The sequence below is a fragment of the Neophocaena asiaeorientalis genome, unplaced genomic scaffold (genome assembly GCF_003031525.2).
Source record: "Neophocaena asiaeorientalis asiaeorientalis breed wild unplaced genomic scaffold, Neophocaena_asiaeorientalis_V1.1 scaffold249, whole genome shotgun sequence".
Lineage (NCBI taxonomy): Eukaryota > Metazoa > Chordata > Mammalia > Artiodactyla > Phocoenidae > Neophocaena > Neophocaena asiaeorientalis.
In genome coordinates, this window is record NW_020172625.1 from 2,707,642 (window position 1) to 2,733,219 (window position 25,578).

Here is a 25,578-nt window from a genome sequence, read left to right on the forward strand (position 1 = left end):
AGTGCAGGGGACGCAGGTTCAATCCCTGGTCGGGGAACTAATATCTCACATGCCGTGGTGCAACTAAGCCCATGCACCACAACTAAACTAGAGAGCCCGTGTGCCGCAAACTACAGAGCCCACGCGCTCTGAAGCCCGCGCGCCCTGGCGAAGATCCCGCATCTTGCTACTAAGCCCCAATGCAGCCGAAAAAAAAGAATATTACATAAATGGAATCATAAAGTATGTACCTTTTGAGATTACATCAAGATGTAACCTTTTGGCTTCTTTCACTTAGCATGTGACTTTGAGATTCATCCAAGTTGACATATGTATTAATAATTTATTCTTTTTTATTGCTGAGTAGTATTCCATTGTGTGGACACACCATCATTTGTTTATCCATCCACCCTTAGGAAGACTTTTTGATGATGATAATAGAGCTGCTATAAACACCACATACATGTTTTTACATGAACATAAGTTTTCACGTAACTTGTGAAACTGCTGGTGTATTTGTTTAAAGACACTGCCAATCTGTTTTGAGGGACTACATCATTTTGTTTCCACCAGAATTTCAGTTACTTTGCATCCTCACCAGCCCTTGGTTCTGTCAGTATTTTCTTATTTAGTGAGTAGCAGTAGAGCCACTGATTTGGAGGAGAGATGTGTTAAAGTCTCTCTCATAATTGGTTTGCTCACTTTTCCTTGTATTTCTGTTTTTGCTCTATACATTTTGAAACTGAGTTTCTAGATTGCAGAACCGATTTCAAATAATCTTTCTGCAAAACTATACTTTTTATCAACCGAAGAGAAATGCTTTTACTTTCTCCCAGTTAATGGTTTTCATCGAGTCCTATTTATTATTGTTTATTCTGAGGTTAACATAGTCATATACACTTTTGTTAGCATCTGCCTGGTATGCTCATTTACTTCTTTATAATCCACGAAAGTCTTTTAGACATTTTTTTTGGCAAATAGTACATAGTTGGATTGTTTTTTTTACTCGAGCTTAAGGAATTCCAGAATTTAATTTACATTTATTGTGAGAAAAGCATTTGGTCTTGCTACCGTCTGTATGTGTGTGTGTGTGTGTGTGTGTGTGTTCCTATTTGTTTCTTCTTTCCTGCCTTTTCTTGGATTTTTAAATTCCATCCCCCCTTTCCTGGTGGTTTGGGGGCTATTAAAGTTGTTGACGTATATTTGCTTCTCTCTCTCCTTGTCTTGGCACACAGTAAGTCTGCACTTCCCTGCTCAGTTGAATTCAGCCGTGCCACGTGATTTTCTTTGGCCAATGAAATGTGAGAAGTGACATGCATTCCATCTAGGCAGAAGCTTTAAGTCAGGGTATGTTGCATCACAATCTAGTTTTGCTTGGGTATTGTAACAAGCAATGTTCCAAATAGTGATGCTTTGTCAGCTGGCTCCCAGGTTGAGGGGGATATGGAGTAGGGCTTCTAGCCAATCTGCCAAACGCATACAGAATGAGCACAAATAAAGCAATGTTGCTTTAAGTCACTAAGATTTCAGGCTTGTGGCTGAAGTATCGTCACATAACCTATCCCCACTGATATGCCTTTCACTTCAAATATACTTAAATATATTTTTCTATCACACCTAGAGGTAAACACTATGTTCTTGCCTTGAATAAAACGAGATCCTGAACACTGTTCCACTTTCTATATCCTGCCCTGCCTCCATTCATGTTAAAGCCTAGAATTTTAGCTCACTTCATTTTTACATATGCATAATATTTACTTAGATTTTTCCTTATTATAAGCATCCATGGTGATTATAAAGGGGAAACACAGATCACATGGCATCATCAGTTCCTTTGATTTAAAATCTTCCATGGATTCATTGCTCATACTGATATCTGCACTATCTCATACAACAAATATTTGTGCACTTACTGTATGCCAACTCCCGTGTTCTTCTAGGAGTCTTTCTTTTTCATAACTTTTATCTTTCATCCCTTTGCAATGCATATTAAGGGGATCTCTCAATCAGATCTTCCATTTCATGAATTCAAGCTTCAACTGAATCTATTCTGCTATCTAGTCCATCTTCTGAATGTTCTGTTTTCACAATCGTATTTTTAATTTCCAAAAACGAAATATCTTTTTCCTAGCATCCTATTCTTTATGGATGCAACATCCCCATGACTCTTTGAAGATCCTAATTGTACTAATTTTTAAACTTCTTCTGTTTCTTCTAGTAACTACTTTCTTGAACAGGTTAATTTGTTTTAATTTGGTGTCTCCTTTTATGTTAGTGGTTTTCTTCAAATTTGATGGTTCTTGGCATATTTATAGATGAGGGCCTAAGACTAAGGTTTGAAGTGCTTTTCCTCAGCCAAATGAGAATTCTGGTTCACTTTCAATGAATACAAATTCTGATTATAGGCACTCTGGTGATTATAAAGGGAGTGGCAGGTCACCGTAACCAGAAGTGTGGCAGCTTATCTTCAGTTCCTGCTTGGAGTCATTTTGGATAATGCCCTTGTTCTCCAATCCCAGTGTTTCCTGTGTCAGGACCCCCACTTCAGAGAGCTGCTTTCTTAGCCTGAGCCTGGTGGCAAACTCCATAATTAGGTACTCCACAAAGAGGTGATTGGAATGGCTTAGCTGTTCCACTCTTCAATTAACTCATCTTTCAATAATCTGCTCTTTATCTTCTAGGAAGTCCACATTGTTCATTTTCTGGTTTTCCAACTCTGCTATTAATTTATTTTTGTTTTAATATTTCTCCAGTCATTTCAATGGGACTCTGGAAGAGTAAAAGAATGTGTTCAGTGATCCATGTTAAACCATAAGTTCTCGTATGTAGTTTATAATCAGGATCTTCTAAAAAATTAACCATCTTGCTGATCTTCTGAAAATCAAGTGTTACTATTTTGAGATTAGGGATTATTTTGTAAATATCCATTTGAAATTAGACTGATTCCTGGCCATAGTATTGGGAATGCATACAACAGTAATTTTTGACCAAAAGTAATTATGGCATATTTAGGGCAAGATGACGAGCTCTTTGCTACTGTATCACATCTGACACTGTTTAAAAAAAAAAACAGAATTCCTGTTTGCATATGCTCTGGTAAACACTCAGCAAAGGTACACAGTAATTTCTCAGTAAAGGTACATGCTCATAAACTCTAACCCAAATGAAAATATTTAATTCCAATTAAGTGACATTGCTTTAGGTTGAGTATCGAAAGTTTAACGAAGTACTGAAACTGTACATATTAAGCAGCAAAGTATCCATATTTATAATTTTTAATGGAATCACTTCAAATGATCAATAAAACATGTAAATATGAAAGAATTTTAAAACTATAATTATGTATGTGTATATGTCTCTGAAAAATCTGTGTCAAAGAAAACTGAGGCTATCAGTATAAAGTCATTTAACTTCTATCTCTTCATACCTCTATTTCCTCCCAAACTTACCAGTATCCATCCAACTCAAAGGATATAAGTGCTTTTTATATACTGTGCAAGGTTTTTTTCTTATCCATATTTCCATGTTTCCCCAATTCTCTAAGTTACTTATCTACATCTTCAGGATCTTCTTTATCAGTTCCTTCGTTTCAACATATAAAATATAAGTCCTTCTCATTCTAAAAAATTCTTTTTTGCTAATTATTTTCTCTTTTCATCCAAACTCCTTCAGAGTAGCCTATTCCCACTGTCTTCACTAGCCCCGCCTGGGCCCCACTGGCAGCCCTACACCCTCAATTTATTGCCATCTGGCTTTCTTGTTCACCACTTCACTGAACTGCTCTAAAGTCACTGGGGACCTAACTGCCCAAATCCAATGGACACTTACAGTCTCTGAAGTATGACACTGTCATCTACTTCCTCCTTCTTGAAACTCTATCACCTCTCTCCTTCCCAGAATTCTTTCTCTGCTTATTACCTAAACTTTGACAGTACCCACAATTCTCTGAAATCTCATCCAGTTTCATGATTTTAATGACTGCTTATATGTGCTGATGACATTCAAATTTTTATCTTTCCATGTCTTCACATGCATATCCAGTTATCTACCAGTTTATCTCCTGAATTCTACAGGTGCTTTAAAATTCAACATGTCCAGAAGTAAAGTCTTTTCCCCAATTCAGTTCTTTATTCCCTATTTCCAAACTCAATGATACCACCACCCAAACTTAGTCACACAGATGGGGGTCCAGCCTCCGCCTCCTACTTCTTCCTTACTTCCCAAGACCAAGTCTTGCTTGTAATTTTCTAAATAGAATTAGAACTTATTTCTTCCCTTCATCTATACCTTATTTCAGACCCCTTTCTTCTTGCTATTACCTGGTCTAGAAGTTACCAAATTGCTGTTTGGTGGAACCAGTTGTTAGACACTTCTATTAAAAAAGGACTCTACAATCAAATATATTTGAGGATGGCTGTGTACCATACGCCTGCTGTGACGATCCAGAATGAACACTAGCCTACAGCAGCCCCGAGGAGCTGTACCGTAAAGAAACCTGATTAACTTTACTTAAGCCAGGTTCTCCCTTCTGCCGGCCTATAAACCTCTCAGTAGGGACAGGAGAGGAGGTGGCAGCGTGAAAGTCCCACTCGAAAATAGAAAACACTGCTCCTCAGAAGAGTGGGGCATAATTATCTCTAGGCTTCTTCAAATTCCTCATCCATACTGACGTCAGTGGTCTAAAATGCCACCTGAACTTGTCCTTTCCATTCTTAGCTACTTTCTGAGGAAACCAGCTCCACGTACATGGGTGCTTAAGACCCGCTCTCCTCCTTGCTGCCTCCTTTAGGGGCATTTGCCACTGCCTGGTGACACTGCACTGATCCTCCAGAGCCTGTGCCTGTGGCTCCATAACACACCCCTCGCACACTCACGGCTCTGGACTTCCGCTGTCCTCTTTGCCTTGAGTGTCCTTTCCCTTCACTGGCTGACTCACCAGTTTTTCACAAGTCCTTTAAGACTTAGCTTAGGGACTGCCTCTTTCGATGACTTTTCTTTGCGTCACAGCTCCCCCTCTTCTTCCACAAACACTGATCAAACGCCCTGAATATGCCCATCATAGCATGTCACGTGCAGGATAAGACATCTGCTGTGCGTCTTCCCCTCTCACTCCACTGCTAAAGGGCCAACACTACACCTTGGTCATTGTTTCACTCCTCTAACACTCAATCCATGACTAATGAACTGAACTGTAGTAGCCCTCTTAGTAACAATCAGGCAGGACCTTCTAGAAGAAATCTGACAATCCAGCTTTTCTCTGATCTCACCTTTCAGTCTGGCTGAACTAAAGACTTATCTGTGCATGTTTACCAGGGAGACATAATTTAATCCAGAGATGTGTCATCACATGCTCTTACATACTCTGCCGTTTAAAAATTCTGCTCACGATGGGGGAAGGAGACAGGAGTGCTTTCTGACAGCCCCACTGTTTTTCACTTCTAGTGGTCACTGGCTTCTCTCTCGGTGCCTTCCTTAAACCATTCCTCTCTTAACAAGGAAACAGGATAACAAAGTAATTAAGAGCCTGGGTTCTGCCTATCTGTGAAACAGAAACAGAACCAGGGACATAGAGAATAGACTGGTGGTTGCCAAGGGGGAGGGGGTGGGAGAGGGTTGGATTGGGAGTTTGGGATCAGCACATGCAAACTGGTGTATATACAGGATGGATAAAGGTCCTACATGGGACTTCCCTGGTGGTGCAGTGGTTAAGAATACGCCTGCCAATACAGGGGACACAGGTTCGAGCCCTGGTCCAGGAAGACCCCACATGCCATGGAGCAACTAAGCCCGTGTGCCACAACTACAGAGCCTGTGCTCTAGAGTCCGTGAGTCACTACTGAAGCCCGCGTGCCACAACTACTGAAGTCCATGCACCGAGAGCCCATGCTGCACAACTATAGAAGCCACGGCAATGAGAAGCCTGTGCACTGCAACGAAGAGTAGCCCCCGCTCACCGCAACTAGAGAAAGCCCGCACGTAGCAACGAAGACCCAATGCAGCCAAAAATGAAAAATAAATAAATACATTTATTTTTTAAAAAGTGGATATATTAGGGCTTCCCTGGTGGCGCAGTGGTTGAGAGTCTGCCTGCTAATGCAGGGGACATGGGTTCGAGCCCTGGTCTGGGAGGATCCCACATGCCACAGAGCAACTAGGCCCGAGAGCCACAGCTACTGAGACTGCACGTCTGGAGCCTGTGCTCCGCAACAATTGAGGCCGCGATGGTGAGAGGCCCGCGCACCATGATGAAGAGTGGCCCCCGCTTGCCACAACTAGAGAAAGCCCACGCACAGAAACGAAGACCCAACACAGCAAAAATAAATTAAATAAATTAATAAACTCCTAACCCCAACATTTAAAAAAAAAAAAAAAAAAAGGGGATATATTAAAAAAAAACCAAAAAGGCCCTACTGTATAGCACAGGGAACTATATTCAATATCTTGTGATAAACCGTAATGGAAAAGAATATGAAAAAGAATGTATATAAATGTATAACTGAGTCACTTTCCCGTACAGCAGTAATTAACACAACACTGTAATTCAACTATACGTCAATAAAAAATAAAATTTTTAAAAATTGCCATAAAAATAATCACATAAGGGGGACTTCCCTGGTGGTCCAGTGGTTAAGACTAAGCCTTCCAATGCAGGGGGTGAGGGTTCGATCCCTGGTCGGGGAGCTAAGATCCCACATGCCGTGTGGCCAAAAAAAACAAAACATAAAACAGAAGCAATACTGTAACAAATTCAATAAAGACTTTAAAAATGGTCGACATCAAAAAAAATCTTAAAAAAAAAATCACATAAATCAGAAACAAATGAAACATAATAAAGTCCATACATTAAAAAAAGAAGAGCATGGGTTCTGGTCACATCCCAGCTTCCCACTTACAGCTGTGTAATTCTGGGCAACTCACATAATGTCTCCTCAGTCTCCTCATCTGTAAATGGGGATGGTAACAGTTCCCTACCTCAGAGCGTTGCTGTAATCCATAAACACGGTTAAGTGCCTTGGTAAATTGTTTGATGCTCTCTGGTTATTGTGAATTAAAATATGTCAATGGCTTCTGGCCATACGATTTATAATAGTCTGACAGTTAACCAAATGATAAAATTATTCCATTTATTATTCCCATCTCTTTTTACCCCTTACCCTGCTTTGTTGTTTATGTTTTCTCCCACCAGAGTGTTAGTTCCAGGAGAGTAAAGGCTCTTTTTTGTTCACTGCTGAAAGCAATAGCACCCAGAAAAGTACTGTACATATGAAGCCCTCAGTAAACACTAGCTGAAGAATGGTGCAAACTGTCACAAGGAAAAATACACCCAGACTTTCATTATAATAAAAAAGTATAGATAAATCTTTCTCTAATGGCTTCCAGTCAAGTATTTTAAAACACCATATGCTATACTAAAAACATAAGTAATTTATTAAAATTTGAAGGCAAAAACATAATTTTAAAAGATTTAGACTTATGTTAGGCGTGATAGAGTATGGATGCTTTCTTGAAATTCAAAATCAGATCCAAGAGTATCACTTTCAGAATGTTCTAGTAGACTGAGTTTACTTTTAGTTGTCTTTGATGAAACAGTCACTATTCTACTCTCTTTCTTAACAGAAATGGGTTTTTTCGAAGACTCACTTTTAATTGTTTTATTAACCAAAGAATTATTTTGCCCAATTTCTTTGTTTTTCTGCTTTACAGGTGAGTCGGAGCAGGAATGCAGGTCCTTCCCAGGTTGTTTCTTAGCAGAGTATTTTTTGGTATATTCACCTGCTTTGGTCATTTTCTCTGAAGAAGACCTGCTATTTCTAGATAACTCCTCTTCTTTTCTTTGACTTCCAGTTCCAGAAATGACATCTGCTGAAGGAGGACATGTTCTAGCAATGAAATCTTCCAAAGACTCCTGCCGCTGCTCTGTGACTGGGAACCCCAGGTTATCTTTGGAAGTTTCTAAGGCCTCCTGAGTAGAGACTGGGACCTGGAAGGAGTCGAGAGACAAAGGAATCTTAGCATCACCTGTAATTTTCTGAAACTGGAAGGAAAAACAAAAGACAAGACAAAAATTCAGTGATGCACAAAGCCAACCATTAAAAAGTAGAGTTCAAAACTTCAATGTTACTCTGCGATATTATTATTAGGACAGTCAATTGATTATTCAGAAGATTTCAGAGCCAGTTTCTCTCTAATTATATCTTGCCAAGTGATTCTCAACTTAACCTAGCTATATCCAAGGCTATGTCCGCTATATTTTCAGACTTTGGTGATTGGGGTAGTTATTACCCATTTCCTGTCCCTCACTAAAAATAAACCCTACTCTGTAAAAATATTAATTTCTTTTCTGTCCTCCAGGCACATGTAAATAGTATATAGCTTGTGACCAGACTGTGTTCTCAAGCTTTCAGTTCCCAAGACCAGTCTGAGATTGGCTGAGGTGGGAGAAGGGGGCTCCAAGTGAGGCTGGAGGAAGAGATGACAGGTTTCCCCTCCCATTCCCATGACCAGGGGAGTCACCATAATACGTTACCTATTAGCTATGTCTGGATTACTTATTTTAAAAATTATCTATATCAGTACATGTACCTTCATTAGCGTTCCTTCATTGTAAGCTGATTGCATACAAATAGAAACCTAGATAAAATATGAATAGAATAGACATTTATACAATTTGGAATATGTTCTCTAATGTTTCCTTTCTTCATTAAGGATAGTTCGCTTTAACTCATAAATTTTCTAAAGAACTTCCGGTTTTCTTATTTACAACAATACAGTATCATGAAATGGGCACACATTTACTACTAATCTCAGATTTGGAAAGGATTCCAGAGTCTTCTAGTTCCCGAGCATGTGAACTATTAGAGACTGATCATTATTGTTTTCTCCCTGACCTGGTTATTTCCTTTTTGCTAATCACTCTTAGAATCATTAAGTGCTGTTCTGTCCACTTACTTGGATATTTTGCATTTGTCCTGGGGCACCCTGTTTTGATTCTGATTTTTCTTCTTCAAGTGCCTTCTTTTCTTCTTTAGGTGGACTACTAACAGTAGAATTCATCTGGGGACGACCTAGTAAATGAAAATCTGACTGATCTATACCAGCCATTGTGGCCAGCTGCCCAAGCCTGGACCAGAGGAGGAAAGGAGAAAAGACAAAGGTTATTAAAATCGCATAAGAGCAGTTTAGATTTCCCCAGACCTACAATCATGAAATACTTCTAAAATAGTAAAAGTCAACATCCTACTCCAGATTACAAGCCTCTCCCCCAAATTCTCAGCCCTTTCCAGATTCACCCTCTAGGACACATCCCATCTCCTTACCTATTACCCCTCCATTTTAAACACTGTCTCACTAGCAGCTTCAACATCTACCACGCACCTCGTCCACTGCCTGTCACACCTCCATTCCCACACCTCTTTACCACCTTTCCTCCAGTTTCCAAGAATGTGTTTGTTCCTTCCTTCCCAACACCAATTCATTCACTGACAAAACACTACTCCATCAACTATCAATCTCCACTTCCCTCTTTCAGCAAAATTGCTCCCAGTTGAGAACCACCGACCTATATCTTCTCTGCAGATTAATAGTAATTTTTATGTCTAAGACAAAAATAACTTTAATTTAAACTTATCAAACAAGCAAATAAGTGAAAGACAGGAAAATTCTTATGCAGTCCCGAATACTTTCACTGAAAATTGCCTTCAATTTAGTCTTTACAAAAAACTATACCTACTAATTACTCTGTCTACAGGTTACTCTTCTATAATGGGCTCCCCACTCTAACAAAGCAGGCTCCCCTATTTGCAGTTCTTAAAAAAATTTAATTCCTCATTTAAAAAAGTCAACTATATTACCTATAATTACACTAAATATGCCCATGGAAGTGAGGAACTGCTCCAGTTCCTCAGAAAACTTCCATTATAGTCGCAAAGAGAAGAACGCCATGAAGAGAAGTGAACTAACCCAGCATCTTTAAGGAGATCCAAGAAAGCGTGGAACTTCTGAAAAGAATTCTCAATGCTGCCCAAAACACCTTCATCATCCAGGATCATGCTTGTCAATGAGTGTGCATGAAGGGCTTCAGACAAAGAGAAATTTATATTTCTTAACTGGGCGTTTTCATGTTCCAGCTATAAAAGAAAACTGAAAATGTCTGACATGATTTTTTCTCATTGTCATCAAAAGTAGCCTTGTCTAGTTTCAAGGAACAAAACTAAAACACTCAAAATGTAATTAATTTGTAACTAACCTAACTCTCCACCAGTAAAGACAGAGACCACATCACATAATAACCAAAACCCACAGGCACCCAACAAACTTTCCTATATAACACTTAGGTGGTATATAAATAAACCAAAGTTATCATTTTATTAATGATCTTTCACAAAAGATCACATTTCTAACTGGTTAAAATCATATTGGAGCCTCATTCCACATTAGAAAATTACCTGCTTTAAGTTTCCCTTAAATTAGAAAATGAAATATAGAATCTGATTTGGACAAAACATATTACAACTCTGCTGAATGTTAAGAATTAATTTTAGTGAGCAAAATATCTAATGCTTACGTTTAAAGGCCTAAATCATACCCAACCCAATTTATTAAATGTAGGATCACCAATATTTTCTTTGGCTTCTTAAAAATATTCAACCCCATGCACTCTTCCCCTTCCGGTCATCATCTATGCACTTAAAAACCCTTTTAGCTCAAGTCTAGTATTTCTCAGAAAGACCGTTATGTTCATGATGCCCCTTTTGCCTTATATAAGCAGGTGCTCAACATTTATTGAATGAGTGTCCGCCAATCCAATGGATGCACTTTCAAAAATTCCTCCCGGGCTTCCCTGGTGGCGCAGTGGTTAAGAGTCCGCCTGCCAATGCAGGGGACACGGGTTCGTGCCCCGGTCCGGAAAGATCCCATATGCCGCGGAGCGGCTGGACCCGTGAGCCATGGCCGCTGAGCCTGCGCGTCCAGAGCCTGTGCTCTGCAACGGGAGAGGCCACAACAGTGAGAGGCCCGCGTACCGCAAAAAAAAAAAAAATTCCTCCCTACACTCACCCTGTGATAAATTATATTTAGATAGAACTTTTTAGATTATGCCCTGCTTTCATGTACATTACCTAATGTAATTATCATAGTATATATTTTTATCTTTCATTGCATTCTTAGAAGTTTTCCAATATCTTAAATTTATTTAAATGATTCCCTTTCCTAATTCATTGCCAGGAGAGTCTCATCATGTCTTTTATGTTACTGTATATACAGTATATGCACAAAAAGTGCTTTCTTGAATCAAAGAATCATGAACAGAAAATAAGCTAATGTCATATAAAAGCACACACACGGGCTTCCCTGGTGGCACAGTGGTTGAGAGTCCGCCTGCTGATGCAGGGGATGCGGGTTCGTGCCCCGGTCTGGGAAGATCCCACATGCTGCGGAATGGCTAGGCCCGTGAGCCATGGCCGCTGAGCCTGCGCGTCCAGAGCCTGTGCTCTGCAACGGGAGAGGCCACAACAGTGAGAAGCCCGCGTACAACAACAAAAAAAAAGCGCACACACACACACACACACACACAAAACCAAATTTTCACATTTTTAAAAATATGCTTTCTGGAATATAGATCATATGATCACTAAATACCAGTAAATGCAAGTCCATATGATACAACCAATTTGCAACATATTACAGTTTTATATACATATTACAACATATTACATACAAACTATGTGTATATGGCTTAAAATCTAATCAAAATAAAACCAAAACACTCTCAAAAGTATAAGAAGAAACTTGTTTACCTCACTGACTCGTTTATCAGCCTTCAGTCTTATTACTCTTTCCTCCTTTAACTGCTTTAGGCACTCCTCCAGTTTTTCCTAAACAAACAGAGTCAATATTATGATAATTCACAGTATAATATCCAAAAGCCTTTCCAGCTATAGGTCTCATCAGGATTTAGGGGCAGAGCCAGAAGTGAACTCAGATTTTAGTCTGCTACTGGTAATATCATACCATGCTAGTGAAATGAATTATCAAAATCTATCAAATTAGCATAGTAAAGATTTATTTAAATCCCACTCTTTCCAACATGAATTTGTGGCAGCCCACCATAAAAGCCATATGCGTATAACATAGTAAGTCAGAAATAAAAAGTTAAGACCAAGAAAGAAAAATTCTATTTTTATTTGTGGGTCTCTTTATAGCAGGAAGTCCTATTAATGAACATGCTTAACATAACTGAATTGCATAATTGCAGATTCAAAAGCATTTTTTTTAAAGTAATCACTTTTAAAGCAATTTACAGTCAAGCACTGTTCCTGGAGTTCTCTGGGCATTAAATAATCTAATCATCAAAACCCTAAGGGGGGCTTCCCTGGTGGCGCGGTGGTTAAGAATCCGCCTGCCAGTGCAGGGGACAAGGGATCGAGCCCTGGTCTGGGAAGATCCCACATGCCGCGGAGCAACTAAGCCCGTGTGCCATGACTACTGAGCCTACGCTCTAGAGCCCATGTGCCACAACTACTGAGCCCGTGTGCCTAGAGCCCGTGCTCCGCAAAGAGAGAAGACACCGCAGTGAGAAGCCTGTGCACTGCAACAAAGAGTAGCCCCCGCTCAATGCAACTGGAGAAAGCCCTCAAGCAGCCATGAAGACCCAGCACAGCCAAAAATAAATAAATAAAATAAATTTATATATATATAAAAAACAATAAAACCCTACGAGGAAAGAATGATCACTAACTCCATGTTATTTTACAGATGAGGAAAACAGAGGCAGAGAAGTAGGGTAACAGCCAAGGTCACACCACTAAGTAGCAGAGCCACACTGGGAACTCAGGAAGCTCGGTGCCATTCCCATTCACGGAGGTGGAAGTCTTCCCATCACCAAGGTCAATAAAATAAAATGAACACTGATAAACTCTCTTATGAATTTTAAGAACTAAGACACTTAGGTCCTTGAAGTGGGGACACTGCTTGCAATAGGCAGAATTCTGTAAGAGTCCCTAAGACTCCTACTTACTGAAGTACACAAACCTTCCAATCAACCAATCAAACCCTAAATCTAGGTGCTGGGGTGAAGGGATTTTGCAGATGTAACTAAGGTTCAAAATAAGTTGATTTTTTAAGATAGGGAGGTTATTCTAGGTGGATGTGACCTAATCAGGCACTCCATAAAAAGGACCTGAGGGCTTCCCTGCTGGCGCAGTGGTTGAGAGAGTCCACCTGCCGATGCAGGGCACACAGGTTCGTGCCCTCGTCCGGGAAGATCCCACATGCCGCGGAGCAAATTAGTAGAGGCGGGCGTAACCAAAAAAAAAAAAAAAAAAAGAGGACCTGAACTCTTCCTAAATTGAAGTACAAAAGGGACAAGAGGGAGACTCTCCATTGCCGGCTCTGAAGAAGTCCAATGTTGCAGCAGGGAAGGCAAGCGAGAGGCCTCTAGGAGCTGAGACTGTCCCCTGACTGACAGCCAGCAAGGAAATGGGGACCTCTGTCCTGCAACTGCAGAATCTGAATTATGCCAACAAGCCGAAGAAGCTTGGAGGCATTCTTTCCCAGAGCCTCTGGATGCTAACACAGCCAGACTGACATCTTGATTTCAGCTCTGTGACCCACACAAACTATGGTGAACATCCATCGTTTGGGGCTCAATGTCTTATAATTAAATTTCACGTGCTTTAACACTCTCAGGAAGGAACCCACATGTTCCCGTGAGTATCTGAGCAGGAAACCCAGTCACGCTGTGCCTGGACTTCTGACCTACGGAACTGTGAGCTAGTCAAATAGGTACTGTTTGCAGTCAGTAGGAGTGTAGTAAAAGAATTAATATTCTACTCAACCTCCAGGTTCATGAACAAAATAAATGACTGTCATTGTTTTAGGCCACTGTTTCGGGGTGGTTTCTTATGCAGCGATAAACAATCAGAATACCTGTACTTATGAAAACAGTACGGTATATTTATACATTTTAACTGCTTTGAACAATCACTTAAAGAATGAGGAACTCTATTATATGCCATCATTGGGAGAGGAACTGGTATCAGTTTCTGGAGAGTAGCTTTTGGTACCTAACAACAATCCTACATCAGGAGTTTACCCTAAGGAAATCAAAGATGTGGGCAAAGATTTATGTACCAACATGATGTCATAAGATTGTTTATAACCAAACCCTAGAAGAAAGCTAAGAGCCTCCAAATTGGGATTGGTTTAAATAAAAATAGCTCACCGTCTGAAGGAATGCGCTATGAAGGCACTAAGAAAAGAATGACAAGAGGTCTCAACCAGAGTTAATGAATGGGCTTCAGGAGTTCCACATTCAAAATATATCTGTGTGCTTTTCCTGGGAGATGGTGCATAAGCTTAACCAAATTCTCTGATGTAGAGGAGTATTTAGTGACATGACAAAATATTTTTGATACTTTTTTAAGACAAAAGAGCAGATTAGGTGTGTGTACATGCAGAGGTGGCTTTTATTTCCCTCAATAAGTTGTTCATTGTTTTCAAAAATTTGCTCACTGAACATATATTTTTATATTTAGAACATATTTTAAAAATTGACAGTCCAATAACTTCAAATTCTTTAATGTTTCATTACTAAAGCCAGCCAAGTTTTCAATGGCGAAAAAGGGAAAAAAATTGCAAAATTCCTCTGCTTTTAATATAATGGTTTAATAAATTTTCTGAAACTGATTTCAAAGAAATTCTAAGCAAATAAGCAAACAAACAAAAAAACCTCACCACAGTCAGAGGAAAGTAGACTAAAAATTCCTGACTGGTTCTAAATAGCACATCAAAGTGCAATTACATGAAATAGTTTCTCCCTCTAGTGGAGGGAATTAGAACACAGTGTTAAATTTTTGTGAAAAAGTGTACCCTCCTCCTACAAAGTATTCATAATTCATGTCCCTTACATGGAAATATGGAACCAAAAAAGTTACAAAGTAAAATTGCTTGATATTCTATTACTTAAGTAAGACTAATGATAAGGCTTTGGAATAATTTTCCTTCCTGTCATCTGCTCTCCTTCCTCCCTTCTGTACACCGGCTAGGGTGATTTTTCTGGGACAAAGCTCCCATCATATTGCATATTAAATTCTATGTTCAACTTTTTTCCATTTAACATTGAAATAAATCATTTCTCATATAATCAGGGGATTCATAACCTTGATTTTTTTTGTGGGCTACAAAATATTCCACTGAGTGGGTTTACTGGTTAACCATTTTACACATTTAAATTCTCTCCAACTTTTCAATATTATAAGACAAAATAACCGTTTTTATGCATGAAGGCTTTGTTCCATATTGAGAATGACGTTCTTGCAATAAATCCATAAAAATGAGTTTGAGATCAAAGCAAATGAACATTTTTAAGGCTCTGAGGTACCTATCTCCAAACTTCTTTCCAAAAGATTTCTAAGATTTTATACTGCCATCAGTGATGTATCACTTGGTATATAACCTCTACTATAACTGTTGGCTTACCTCCTCACTTAGAGTGCAAGTTATTTGAAGAAAGGAGTGTATTTTATTAAGTGTTTATCCCCAGCACCTGTGCCTAGCACAAAGTAGACGGTCAATAAATTATTGCTTAATAAGGAAAATCCCTGCCAATACAAGATGTATGTGTGTGAAAGATAGACTGTATGTTTTTTTCTAACTGGATAGATGAAAACTTGTCATCTTCTTTAATGTACAATTTTTTTGCTTATAATTAGTAATTAAATTCTCTTTTAGATTATATTTTAAAAATTCAGATTCTCTGAGGCAAACGGGCCTGGCCCTACCCATTAGCTATATAACCTTGGACAAATTCTGTAACTCTAGGTCTCAACTTCCTCATCTATGAAATGGAGATAAGCTCCCATATCACAGAGCTCTCGTGAGGATTACATGAATTAAAACACATATAAAATTAGAAGAGTGCTTGGTACATAGAATATGTTCAATTAATGCTGAATGAATGAACATGCGAATGCAAACAGTAGTGAAGGGCTTAAAATGAAATGGTCTCATCCCACTCCCACATCCAGCACTCAAGCGACCGATTCTTTAAACAGATTTTTAACTGTAAAATACGATATGCGTACTGAGAAGCGCACAGGAAAAAACTGTCAATGTGACAAATAAAAAGATAATCCTTACATAACCACTACTCAAATCTCAAAGTATTGACACTTGTCAGCATCTCAAAAACCCCCCATATCCTTTTCTCATCACAAGCTCCTTCCCTCTTCCCAGATAAACACCATCCTCACTTCTTGACAATCACTTCCTTTAACCTGCATGCATCCTTAACAAAATAGTTTAGTTTTGTCAACGTCTAACTTTATGTAGAGGATCACAGTATATGAAGTCTTTTCTATCTTATTTCTTTCACTCAACATTGGTTTAAAAAATTCATCCACATTGCTGCAATTTTTGACTCTTAATAGACATTTGTATTTTTTTCAGTTTGTGCTAATGCAAATAATGCACACGAATCCTGCTGTACTGGTTATCCTGGTGCATTTATACAGGGCGGGGGTGAGGGCTGCTGGGTCACGGGGTATTTATATACCGTCAGTTGATGGAGAGTGCTAAATGCTTTCCAAAGTAGTTGTGTTGATTTATACTCCAGTATAAGCAGGGTAGAAGATTCCCATAGTACTCCAGGTCTACAATACCTGATACTACCACACTTTATTTACGTATTTGTCAGTCTGATTGGCATGTAGTTTCACTGGTTTTGACTCACTTTTCCCTTATTACTTAATGAAGTCATACGCTTTTCCGTGTTTACTGGCTGTTTGGATTTCCTTTTTTTATGAGGTTTAAGTCAACTATTGTTATTTTTAAATTATTATTTATTTATTTTTGGCTGTGTTGGGTCTTCATTGCTGCCTGCAGGCTTTCTCTAGTTGCGGTGAGCAGGGGCTACTCTTCGTTGTGGTGCGTGGGCTTCTCATTGCGGTGGCTTCACTTGTTGTGGAGCACAGGCTCTAGGCGCGCGGGCTTCAGTAGGTGTGGCTCGCAGGCTCCGTAGTTGTGGCGCACGGGCTTCGTTGCTCTGCAGCATGTGGAATCTTCCCGGACCAGGGCTCAAACCCATGTCCCCTGCATTGGCAGGGAGATTCTTAACCACTGCGCCACCAGGGAAGTCCAACTATGTTATTTTGAATTCTTCTCCATTTCCAAGTAATACTCTTACATAACTATTTTCTCACTAGATTTGAGGCATTATCTGTTAACTTTCTAATTTACTAAGTAAGGGTTTAGTTCCTTTGCACTCTTTCCTATGTCCACACTGCTCAGTAAAGTTATGTCATCATTAGTTATTCCACTGCTCATGATCTCTTTGACTTGTAGTGATATACTTAAAAACCTACATTGTTGATCAACTATAAACTAAGCCTCAATCCAGCCCTAAATTAGGTACAGTCTGGGCAAGTTCCTTCCCTGTCTTAGCTTCCTTTTCTGAAAAGTGGGAATGATATTAGCACCAACCTCATAAGGCTATTCAGAGGATTAAATGAATTAATATATGCAAAGACACTTAGAGCATAATATATACTAAGTACATACTAGTACACAATACATTTCAGTACATACCAAGTTAATACTAATACATACTAAGTATAGTTTAGGTTAGTTATTCGTTATTACATGCAAGTTGACAATAAAAGCTGCAAACCAAGATAGTATTTCCATTATTACAATTAAATTAATATTGCCCACTGCGGATGTATTGTGTCTCTGTGTATAGTCTATACCTCCTTCTATACTGTTTCAGTGTCACTGCCCTTGTGTAGGGTGACCACATACCCCAAGCTGCCTTGGGCTGTTCCAGTTTATACCTGTTGTCCTGATGTTACAGCATTAGAGCGCCTCCTTACACTATTGAAGTGTTCTGGTTTGGACCACAAATTAGATAGGTGGTCATTACCCCTGTGTGTCACTGAAAAGGGGGACATCTATAGTGTCAAGTCTAAGTGGATTCTTCTCTTGCTCACCAATGGTAGGTTAAAAATCAACCATAGTTTAGTTTGCTTCATGTTTATGTCAGTATAGCCTTTCCTCCTCTGGAGTTCAAGTTCCTTCTCCTCTTCCTCTCCCTCCTCCCTTCCAACAGTGCCTAATACCTAGTAAGTACAATATGTCTCAAGGTGTTTCTAAGCTCTCCATCACACAATCTCAATAGAAGCCTCTCAAATCTAAACTAGCTGCTCTCTGCACTGAATCCCCTATTACCTTCCTTCTTGGTTTATTTCCTCATTTTGCTGGATTATTTCTATAAATAGCTTAAGGTGTAGCACAGGAGGTAAAATTTTCAAATTACGTACAAAATATCTTATTCAGCCTCCACTTATGACTGATAGTTTGGCTGGATACAAAACCTTAGGGCGAAAATTATATGCCTGAAAAACTTTGGAGGTATCTTTCTAATGCCTTCCAGGATCCATGGTGCTGATGACAACTATGATAAAGTCAGATTTTAACTTTTTTTTTTAGGTGACCAGTATTTTTCTCTCTGGAATGGATGTGTCCTCTCAGTAGTTTATTCTATTTTATTTTTTCAGTATTTTAAAATTTCACAATGAAGGGTGTCTAGGTATGACTCTATTTTTGTTCATCTTGCAGCTATTTTCAATCTGAGGCCTGATGTTTACTTTCAGCTGTGGGGAATTTTCTTGCCCTTTGACAGCTTCCCTCCATTTTTTTTGTGGGTCTAAAGTTTCTAATAGTAACATGTTGGATCTCCTAGATGCAGCCTCTCTAACATATTTCTATCACATTTTCCATTATGTCTTACTTTTTCATATACTGAGAAATTTTTTTAATTCCTACTGAATTTATTTCAGCAACCATATTTTCATTTCCAAGAGACCTCTTTTGCTTTCTGACCATTCTCTTTTTAATTAACCCCCAGTCTTATTTAATAGTTGCTAGCTCTTTTTAAACCTCTCTCAGGATACTAATTAGGGGTTTTTATTAAATTATTTTGTTCCCTAAATTGTCCCTGGTCCTACTAGGATATGTTTTCACTCTTTTCCCCCCTCTCTCATGTTGTAAGCTTTACTCAAATATCAGGCAAATGACAGCTATTTTCTATTTAAGAATGAGTGCAGAAAGCTCCCTGAAGTCAACAGCTGATTGGCTTCTTATGCAGGAAGAACCTGGGAGTAACTGTAATAGCATCCCCCCGAAACACTCCTTTCTAGGGTGTAAAAACTCACACTAGCTGCCTTAGTTCTCCCCAGTTTCACTGTTTTCAAAATGAAATCATCTCATTTCAGGAGCGTGAGGGCGGGGCTGGGAGTCCACGCCTCCAAACACAACCCTTCAATGAGCTCCCCTATTTGAGTCACGCTTTTAACTAACTCCACCCTCTCTCCTACACGTGCATCTGAGCACGGAGCTGCTTCTGCAGGTGGGGTCAGATTCCTCCTCAGTTGAAGGTGGTCCGTGTGCATATTCTAGGTGATGGTTTTCCTCTGTTCTACTGCTTCAGTTTCACACTCTTCCACTTGTCTTCCGTCTTTCAAAACTATGTTGAAGTCTCTTGATTCTTGTGGGCTTATATACTTAAACACTTTGGTACCATCATTTTAGGGTATTGTCAAAACAGACAAGAGCTGAAAGGGCTCTCAGTGCATATTCTGAATCTGCTATTCTGTGGTCCCAGTGTTTAAACTTCTTGGTCTTCCCCAGTGTCTATAATTGCTTTTAGAAATACAATCTCTGGTCTACTCGTGAAGGAAATGGACACAACACATCTAAAATGACAAGGAACGTGGGTTAGATGCTCTAGGGTCTTGTCGTACTCTGCAACTTACTAATAAACCACTTACGTGCTACAAATTTTAGGTGCTCATTTATAAAACAAAAGGGGGTAACTCTAAATGAACTATAGATTACTCCTCTAACATTTCATAATTTTCTAAGTTCTTTTCTTAAAATTTCTCTATATTATCATTAATTTTAATTAAAAAATAAAAATCTAACTTTCTCTTTTGAAAATCAAATAGTAATTTCCATAGTCCTACAATAATGGGATAATTAGTTCTGAAACCTGTCAAGTTTCATATGAAAAGAAAATCATATTAAATAATTTTAAAAAATTAAACACGGACTTTGTAGCACAAAGACAAGGTCCCCCCAAATGGTGTTCCCTTATTTACTAGAAATTTTCAGCTCTGCATTAAAGTTGAAATAAAATAAATGTATTATTTTTGAGGTTCAAAAATTTGTTATGAAAATCAATTTTTCTTTTCTGTCCATACAAACAAAAGTATGGAATGACATTAGATATCAGGTTTATTAGGTAATATAGCTTCTTGATATTTTTTATTTTAGGAAAGGAGAATATCAACATTAAAACTTTTTTCAACTTTACTTTTATTTCAAATGAGGTCGTATTTTCCTCTTATAAAAAGAGAGTTGAACTAGAACTGCCAATTTTCTCATCTGTAAAACAAGAGCACTGAATCAGCTGACTACATTCATTCAGAACTCAATTTCCTTATCATATGATCACTAAGGTTCTCCCTAAATCTAATATCCTAAGGTTCTAAGGAAATAAAAATATATTACTAATGACATGCTTTGATTTTTATTTCTTACAGTTCAAATGTCCACCATTTCACCTTGGTCTAAGCTTAAGGAACCATTCAAGGGGATACAATGCAGATGGGAGAGGAAAAGAGAACCCTCACACAAGCTATGCAGTGTTGCAATCAGGTTTCCACTTGAAAAATAATCTTCTCTATAGCTTTAAAGTGATAACTTTGTACCTGTAATGCTTCTTGTTTAAAACTGATTTTCTCTGGCTCTTCCTGAACACTTTCTGAGGAATCATCGACCTCTTCGATTTCTGAGGAGGAAGGACTCTCTACTGTCACAGTCACAGGAAATTCTGACTGCTTGAAGAAAGAAGACAAGATTGTATAAAAGATAACACAAGCAGATACCAAATATCCAAATATTAGAGGACATTTAACAAAAGTGATCTGAGGTATCATTATTTATAAATGTCTCTCACTGCTCCTTAGTCTAAAACAGGCAATGACTAAGTAAAATTACAGGAACTTATTTTTGCTATGTTACTATACAGACCTCTGTTGTACATGGTTAGGATTAGTAATGGGAATTGCCCATATTATTTTATTAAGTTTCTTTCGCAGAAGCCAAGTGAAGAGCCAAGGTAAACATTTTTTCTCAGATCAACTTTATACTGCAAATGAAAAATTTATTCTTCACCATCAGACAAAAACAGTCTGGAAGAAAATGTAGTTTTTCGGAGGAGAATTCATCAGTAAGGGGACTGATAAAGAATCAGAATAATCAGAAAGTCAATATATCTAAGCTGTGAATAATAAACATTAGAATTTTAAAAAATAAATCACATACACAACTAAAACTGACCCATCAAAAATTTCATCTTCTCATCACCCTTAAGCCAAAACTAGTGTAATAGTAATACAATTCTCCTGTCAAGCTTCACTGCCCCTGCAATGTTGTTCAATATGACATTTCCAAACATTTAAAAACTGACCTGGTCACGACCCCATAAAAGTCTACAGATCATAAAGAAGTGTGCTGGGATTATATAACTACGCAGAAGACAAGTCGCTAGGACATCATTCTGACAAGCAGCAAACCCTGCAGCACAGGAAAATCCCAACAGGAGAACGAGGCGCACACCCCTCCCTCTGGGCATGCAAGGGCAGGACTGACACCCAAGGTGCTCTTCTCTCAGTCTCAGCAGTGTTGCCTTTCACAGAGCAACTATGCAGTCTCCCAAGACCACTGGGAAGGAGATTCTGATACTGACAGTATTAGCTTGTCATGAGGCCAGAAGAGAGGGAATGTGTGTGGCCTTGGTGAGAGAGCAGAGGTTTGGTATATGTTGCTTTATATTGGCTTTAAGATCAGGAATTTGTACATATAGCCCGCAAACAAACAACATTTCTTGAAAACGTATGAACATTATTGAGTATGACAGCTCCATGTGAGGGGTCAGAAACGGCAGTCAAGTTCGTTTCACTGGGTAACAGCTGATTTGCGGACTGGAGAACAGGCTTCCTTGTTTACAGACATAACCACAAGGCCGCCAGTTGTGTGCCAAATCCACACAACTACACAGTTGCATTGGGAGAGCGACCAGACAAGTTTTAAACTACACAGTTGCATTGGGAGAGCGACCAGACAAGTTTTAAATTGATTTATTTCAGAGAGGGAAATGCTTCTTGTAAGGCTCTGTCAGTTTAAAAAGCAAAAAGAATGACCATCCACCTTTCCCAATTCAACCCCCTCTATATTATAAATATGATAGCTACATACCTGCAACTGACTAGATACATCACGAGCTCTGATGAATGGAAAACCCCTAAAAATATATCAACAAAATGAAGTTATATCTTGATGTAAATACATCACCAGTTAAACCCAGTTAATACAACTATTTAGTATTATGTACAGTATCCATACAGAATTGTGTATGAAAATAAGCTCAAAAGAAGGACCTGGAGGGCTATGCTACGGAGAAAACTGAACAGAATTCAGCCGACTGGCTTGGTAATAACTCTCTGAACTGCTGAGAGGCCCCTTCAGTTCCTATGTTCAGGATGGTTGAGATTTCAGGCTCACTTCTTTAACTGGTGATATTAATCATTCTCTAATTTACCACTCCATGTGACAAGGATGGACCTGAGATGAAGTGTCTCAGAAAGAAGACAGGAAACCACAGGGTTGTTAAACTCAAGTGCAAAGACTGGGGATTCAACACTACAGTTTATGCAACAGCAATTCACAATACCATTTGCAAAAAAGTAGTCGGTTGTCCAATGGGGATTATAAACATCCATTTAACATGAACAACTGAACAGATATTTTACACAGTAACTACTTCAAGTACTATTTAAAATCAATTCTCTTTGTTTTCTTAAGCAATTGTTAACCTCCAATTTCGTGAATACTACCAGGTAAGTCACTTGAAGATCATCTAGAGCCATCTATTTCACTTAGCAAGCCTAAAGCGATAGTTCAACCATTTCATTTACAGTTCTATGACAAAAATTACTCTGAACAGCTATCCCCTGGATAAGTAATCAGCTAAAGCTAGTTTGACTCACTAAAGCTGATTTACTGAGTTAAGCCAGTTGGTTTAGAATAGATCTACTCCATATTTCTCATCCATTCTGCATTAAACTATTTCCCATGCCTAAAATGTCTTTTTTCCCATTCGTACATATCCAAATTCCTACTTCTGTGCTGTAGGGCTTGGCTCAACTACACCTGCCTTTAGTGAAACTTTTCTCACCTGCACAATTGGAGATAATTTTAGTCTCCTCAGGACGCCCACGGGTTACCTCTGTTGTGACACTTGAGAAACAAGCTGAAACTCCCAATTATTTTTTGTTTTTCTTCCTTAGAGGGCTCATTAGGCCGAAGCCATGTGTGAGTTATCTTTTTTGCTCTATAGAAAGCACCAGAGACCGCCCACATAATAGAAGTTCCAAAACAAAGAATTCTGAATGACTGAAAAAGACAGGGAATGCAAGCACGTTACCTGTTCCTTTTTGCACGTTCTGCAGTACGCCACGGCAGGAAACCAGACACACCAGGTGGTAGAGGTTCAGGAGCATAACATTCTTTACCAGCAGAGTGTTTCCTTCCATTACCTACAGGTTTCTTTGTGGCCAAGCCTATGTTTGACAAAGCATAAGAAGGAATCAAGATGCACCAAAGGTCTACAGAGCAACTGTCACACGTGTACACTTTGAAAGGAATCAAACAGGCACTTGACAATGGTGCCAAGGCCATTAAAAAGAGGATCGTTTTGTAAAAAGGTTTTACATAAGCCAGCATTTTTTAAAAAATATAAGTTCTCTACAGTAACAAGTTATTTTAACTAAAACAAAAGTACTGAGATGTGCAGAAATGCAAAAATAAATTTTTCAAAAATCCCAAAGAATGATACATTTTATGTATCATGCAGAAACACTCAAGTTTATTGACTCTTAGAACACCTTTGGCATTTCTGAATCTCCAGGATAGAGAAACACAGATACACACCCATGACTTCTGCCAAACAGAATCTTTAGAATTAGACCAAAATTTCAATTTAAGATGAATTTTTCTATGTAAAAACAATAAAAGTTATAAGACTACAAGTGGTAGGTAAGTCAACGTTACCCTCCTATAAGCCTGTCAACATTCACTGCTCATTTGATTTCATATAGAAAACACACAAAAAAACAAATGAAACCCACTGGATAAAAGAGTGAAATGTGGAGACATCCTATATTTCAGTAGTAGAGAGTCAAGTATCTTTATATGAAATATTTGGTAGCAAAAACTAGACCTACGTGTTAATATTTTATTTAGAACAAGCCACATATTAAAATTCACATTTAAATATTTAATTTGAATTTACTGAAAACAAACATCATAGGTTAAAATGGTTATATTTATCCTTCAAATCTACTATATTTTATGTTATTTTATTTATTTATTTTAATAGATCTTTATTGGAGTATAATTGCTTCACAATTCTGTTAGTTTCTGTTGCACAACAAAGTAAATCAGCCATATGCATACACATGTCCCCATATCCCCTCCCTCTTGAGCCTCCCTCCCACCCTCCCTATCCCACCCCTCTAGGTCATTGCAAAGCACCGAGCTGATCTCCCTGTGCTATGCTGCTGCTTTCTACTATATTTTAGCAGCATTAGGATGGAGTGCAAAACAGAGTGCATGTGGTAATATAGGACAAATATTTCATAGAGTGTAGCTTATTGATAATCACCACATGATCCTGTGTGACTTACATGTCTCTTAAAAATATACAGGAGCTCAGTTCATTTTGTGCTATTCTATTTTGTCTAACTTAATTACCCTCAAAAAAAAATGTTTATATGCACGTGGTTTGTATGTGTATACCCTTCCTTTACTTTCAGAAACGAATGAAAATATATTTGTAATAAAATTTTTTTAAATTACACTTTTCTTGTTAGGAGCTAAAAAAAATTTCTAATAAAAGTTCCCATCTTTTTTTAGGCATACATAATTACAATATAAATGTGACACAATTCACACCATTATTTCACCCCTATACTCACCTACCTGGATCTAACTATATACCCAGTCATTGATTTGGCTTACCTCTATGTCTCCAAATAACTGAGGCAAATACAAAAAAAAGCCCAAGAAATAAAATTACTCTTAAAATAGCTCAATGAGCTTGTATACTTCAGTTACATTTCCACTTTGTTTAATCATGCTAAATTAAAAAAAAATTTAATTGTTTTATTCTCATTCCATGATGCCCTATTATATACCACCAGGTACTAATATTATAAAATTCCTAATATGTTTTACATATACATGTTTTATTTATATATATATTTATTTCTAATATTATAGCAAAAGTCAACTTAGCTGTTTTAAGAATGCTTTACATATGATATAAATTTTTAATAATAATATGTAATTAGTGTGGTATCACAAATCTTCTTTGTATGTACTATTTGATTATTAAAATATCACTGTCTTGAAATAACTGGCAGACAAGTCATAAGCTTTTTTTTCATTTAATAAACACTCTTAACAACTTCTATTTAATAC

The 25,578-nt window shown here is 38.2% G+C and overlaps 1 protein-coding gene across 4 annotated transcripts in view; it reads right to left on the minus strand.

The window, feature by feature from the left end:
• Nucleotides 1-1,542: 1,542 nt before the first annotated feature.
• Nucleotides 1,543-25,578, minus strand: part of CEP78 (centrosomal protein 78) — a 42,193-nt gene continuing 18,157 nt past the window's right edge. The window contains exons 9-16 of one of the 4 annotated variants that reach the window (XM_024738916.1): nt 23,522-23,657; nt 22,294-22,339; nt 20,745-20,873; nt 11,775-11,852; nt 9,940-10,106; nt 8,929-9,100; nt 7,753-8,014; nt 1,543-2,748 (exon numbers count right to left, since the gene is read on the minus strand). In XM_024738916.1, coding sequence (XP_024594684.1) covers nt 2,738-2,748; nt 7,753-8,014; nt 8,929-9,100; nt 9,940-10,106; nt 11,775-11,852; nt 20,745-20,873; nt 22,294-22,339; nt 23,522-23,657 — 1,001 coding nt within the window. In that variant the 3' untranslated portion in view covers nt 1,543-2,737. Of the gene's footprint in view, nt 2,749-7,396; nt 8,015-8,562; nt 8,611-8,928; nt 9,101-9,939; nt 10,107-11,774; nt 11,853-20,744; nt 20,874-22,293; nt 22,340-23,521; nt 23,658-25,578 lie in introns of those variants that run through there. The other 3 variants (XM_024738918.1, XM_024738915.1, XM_024738917.1) reach the window with 3 other exon arrangements.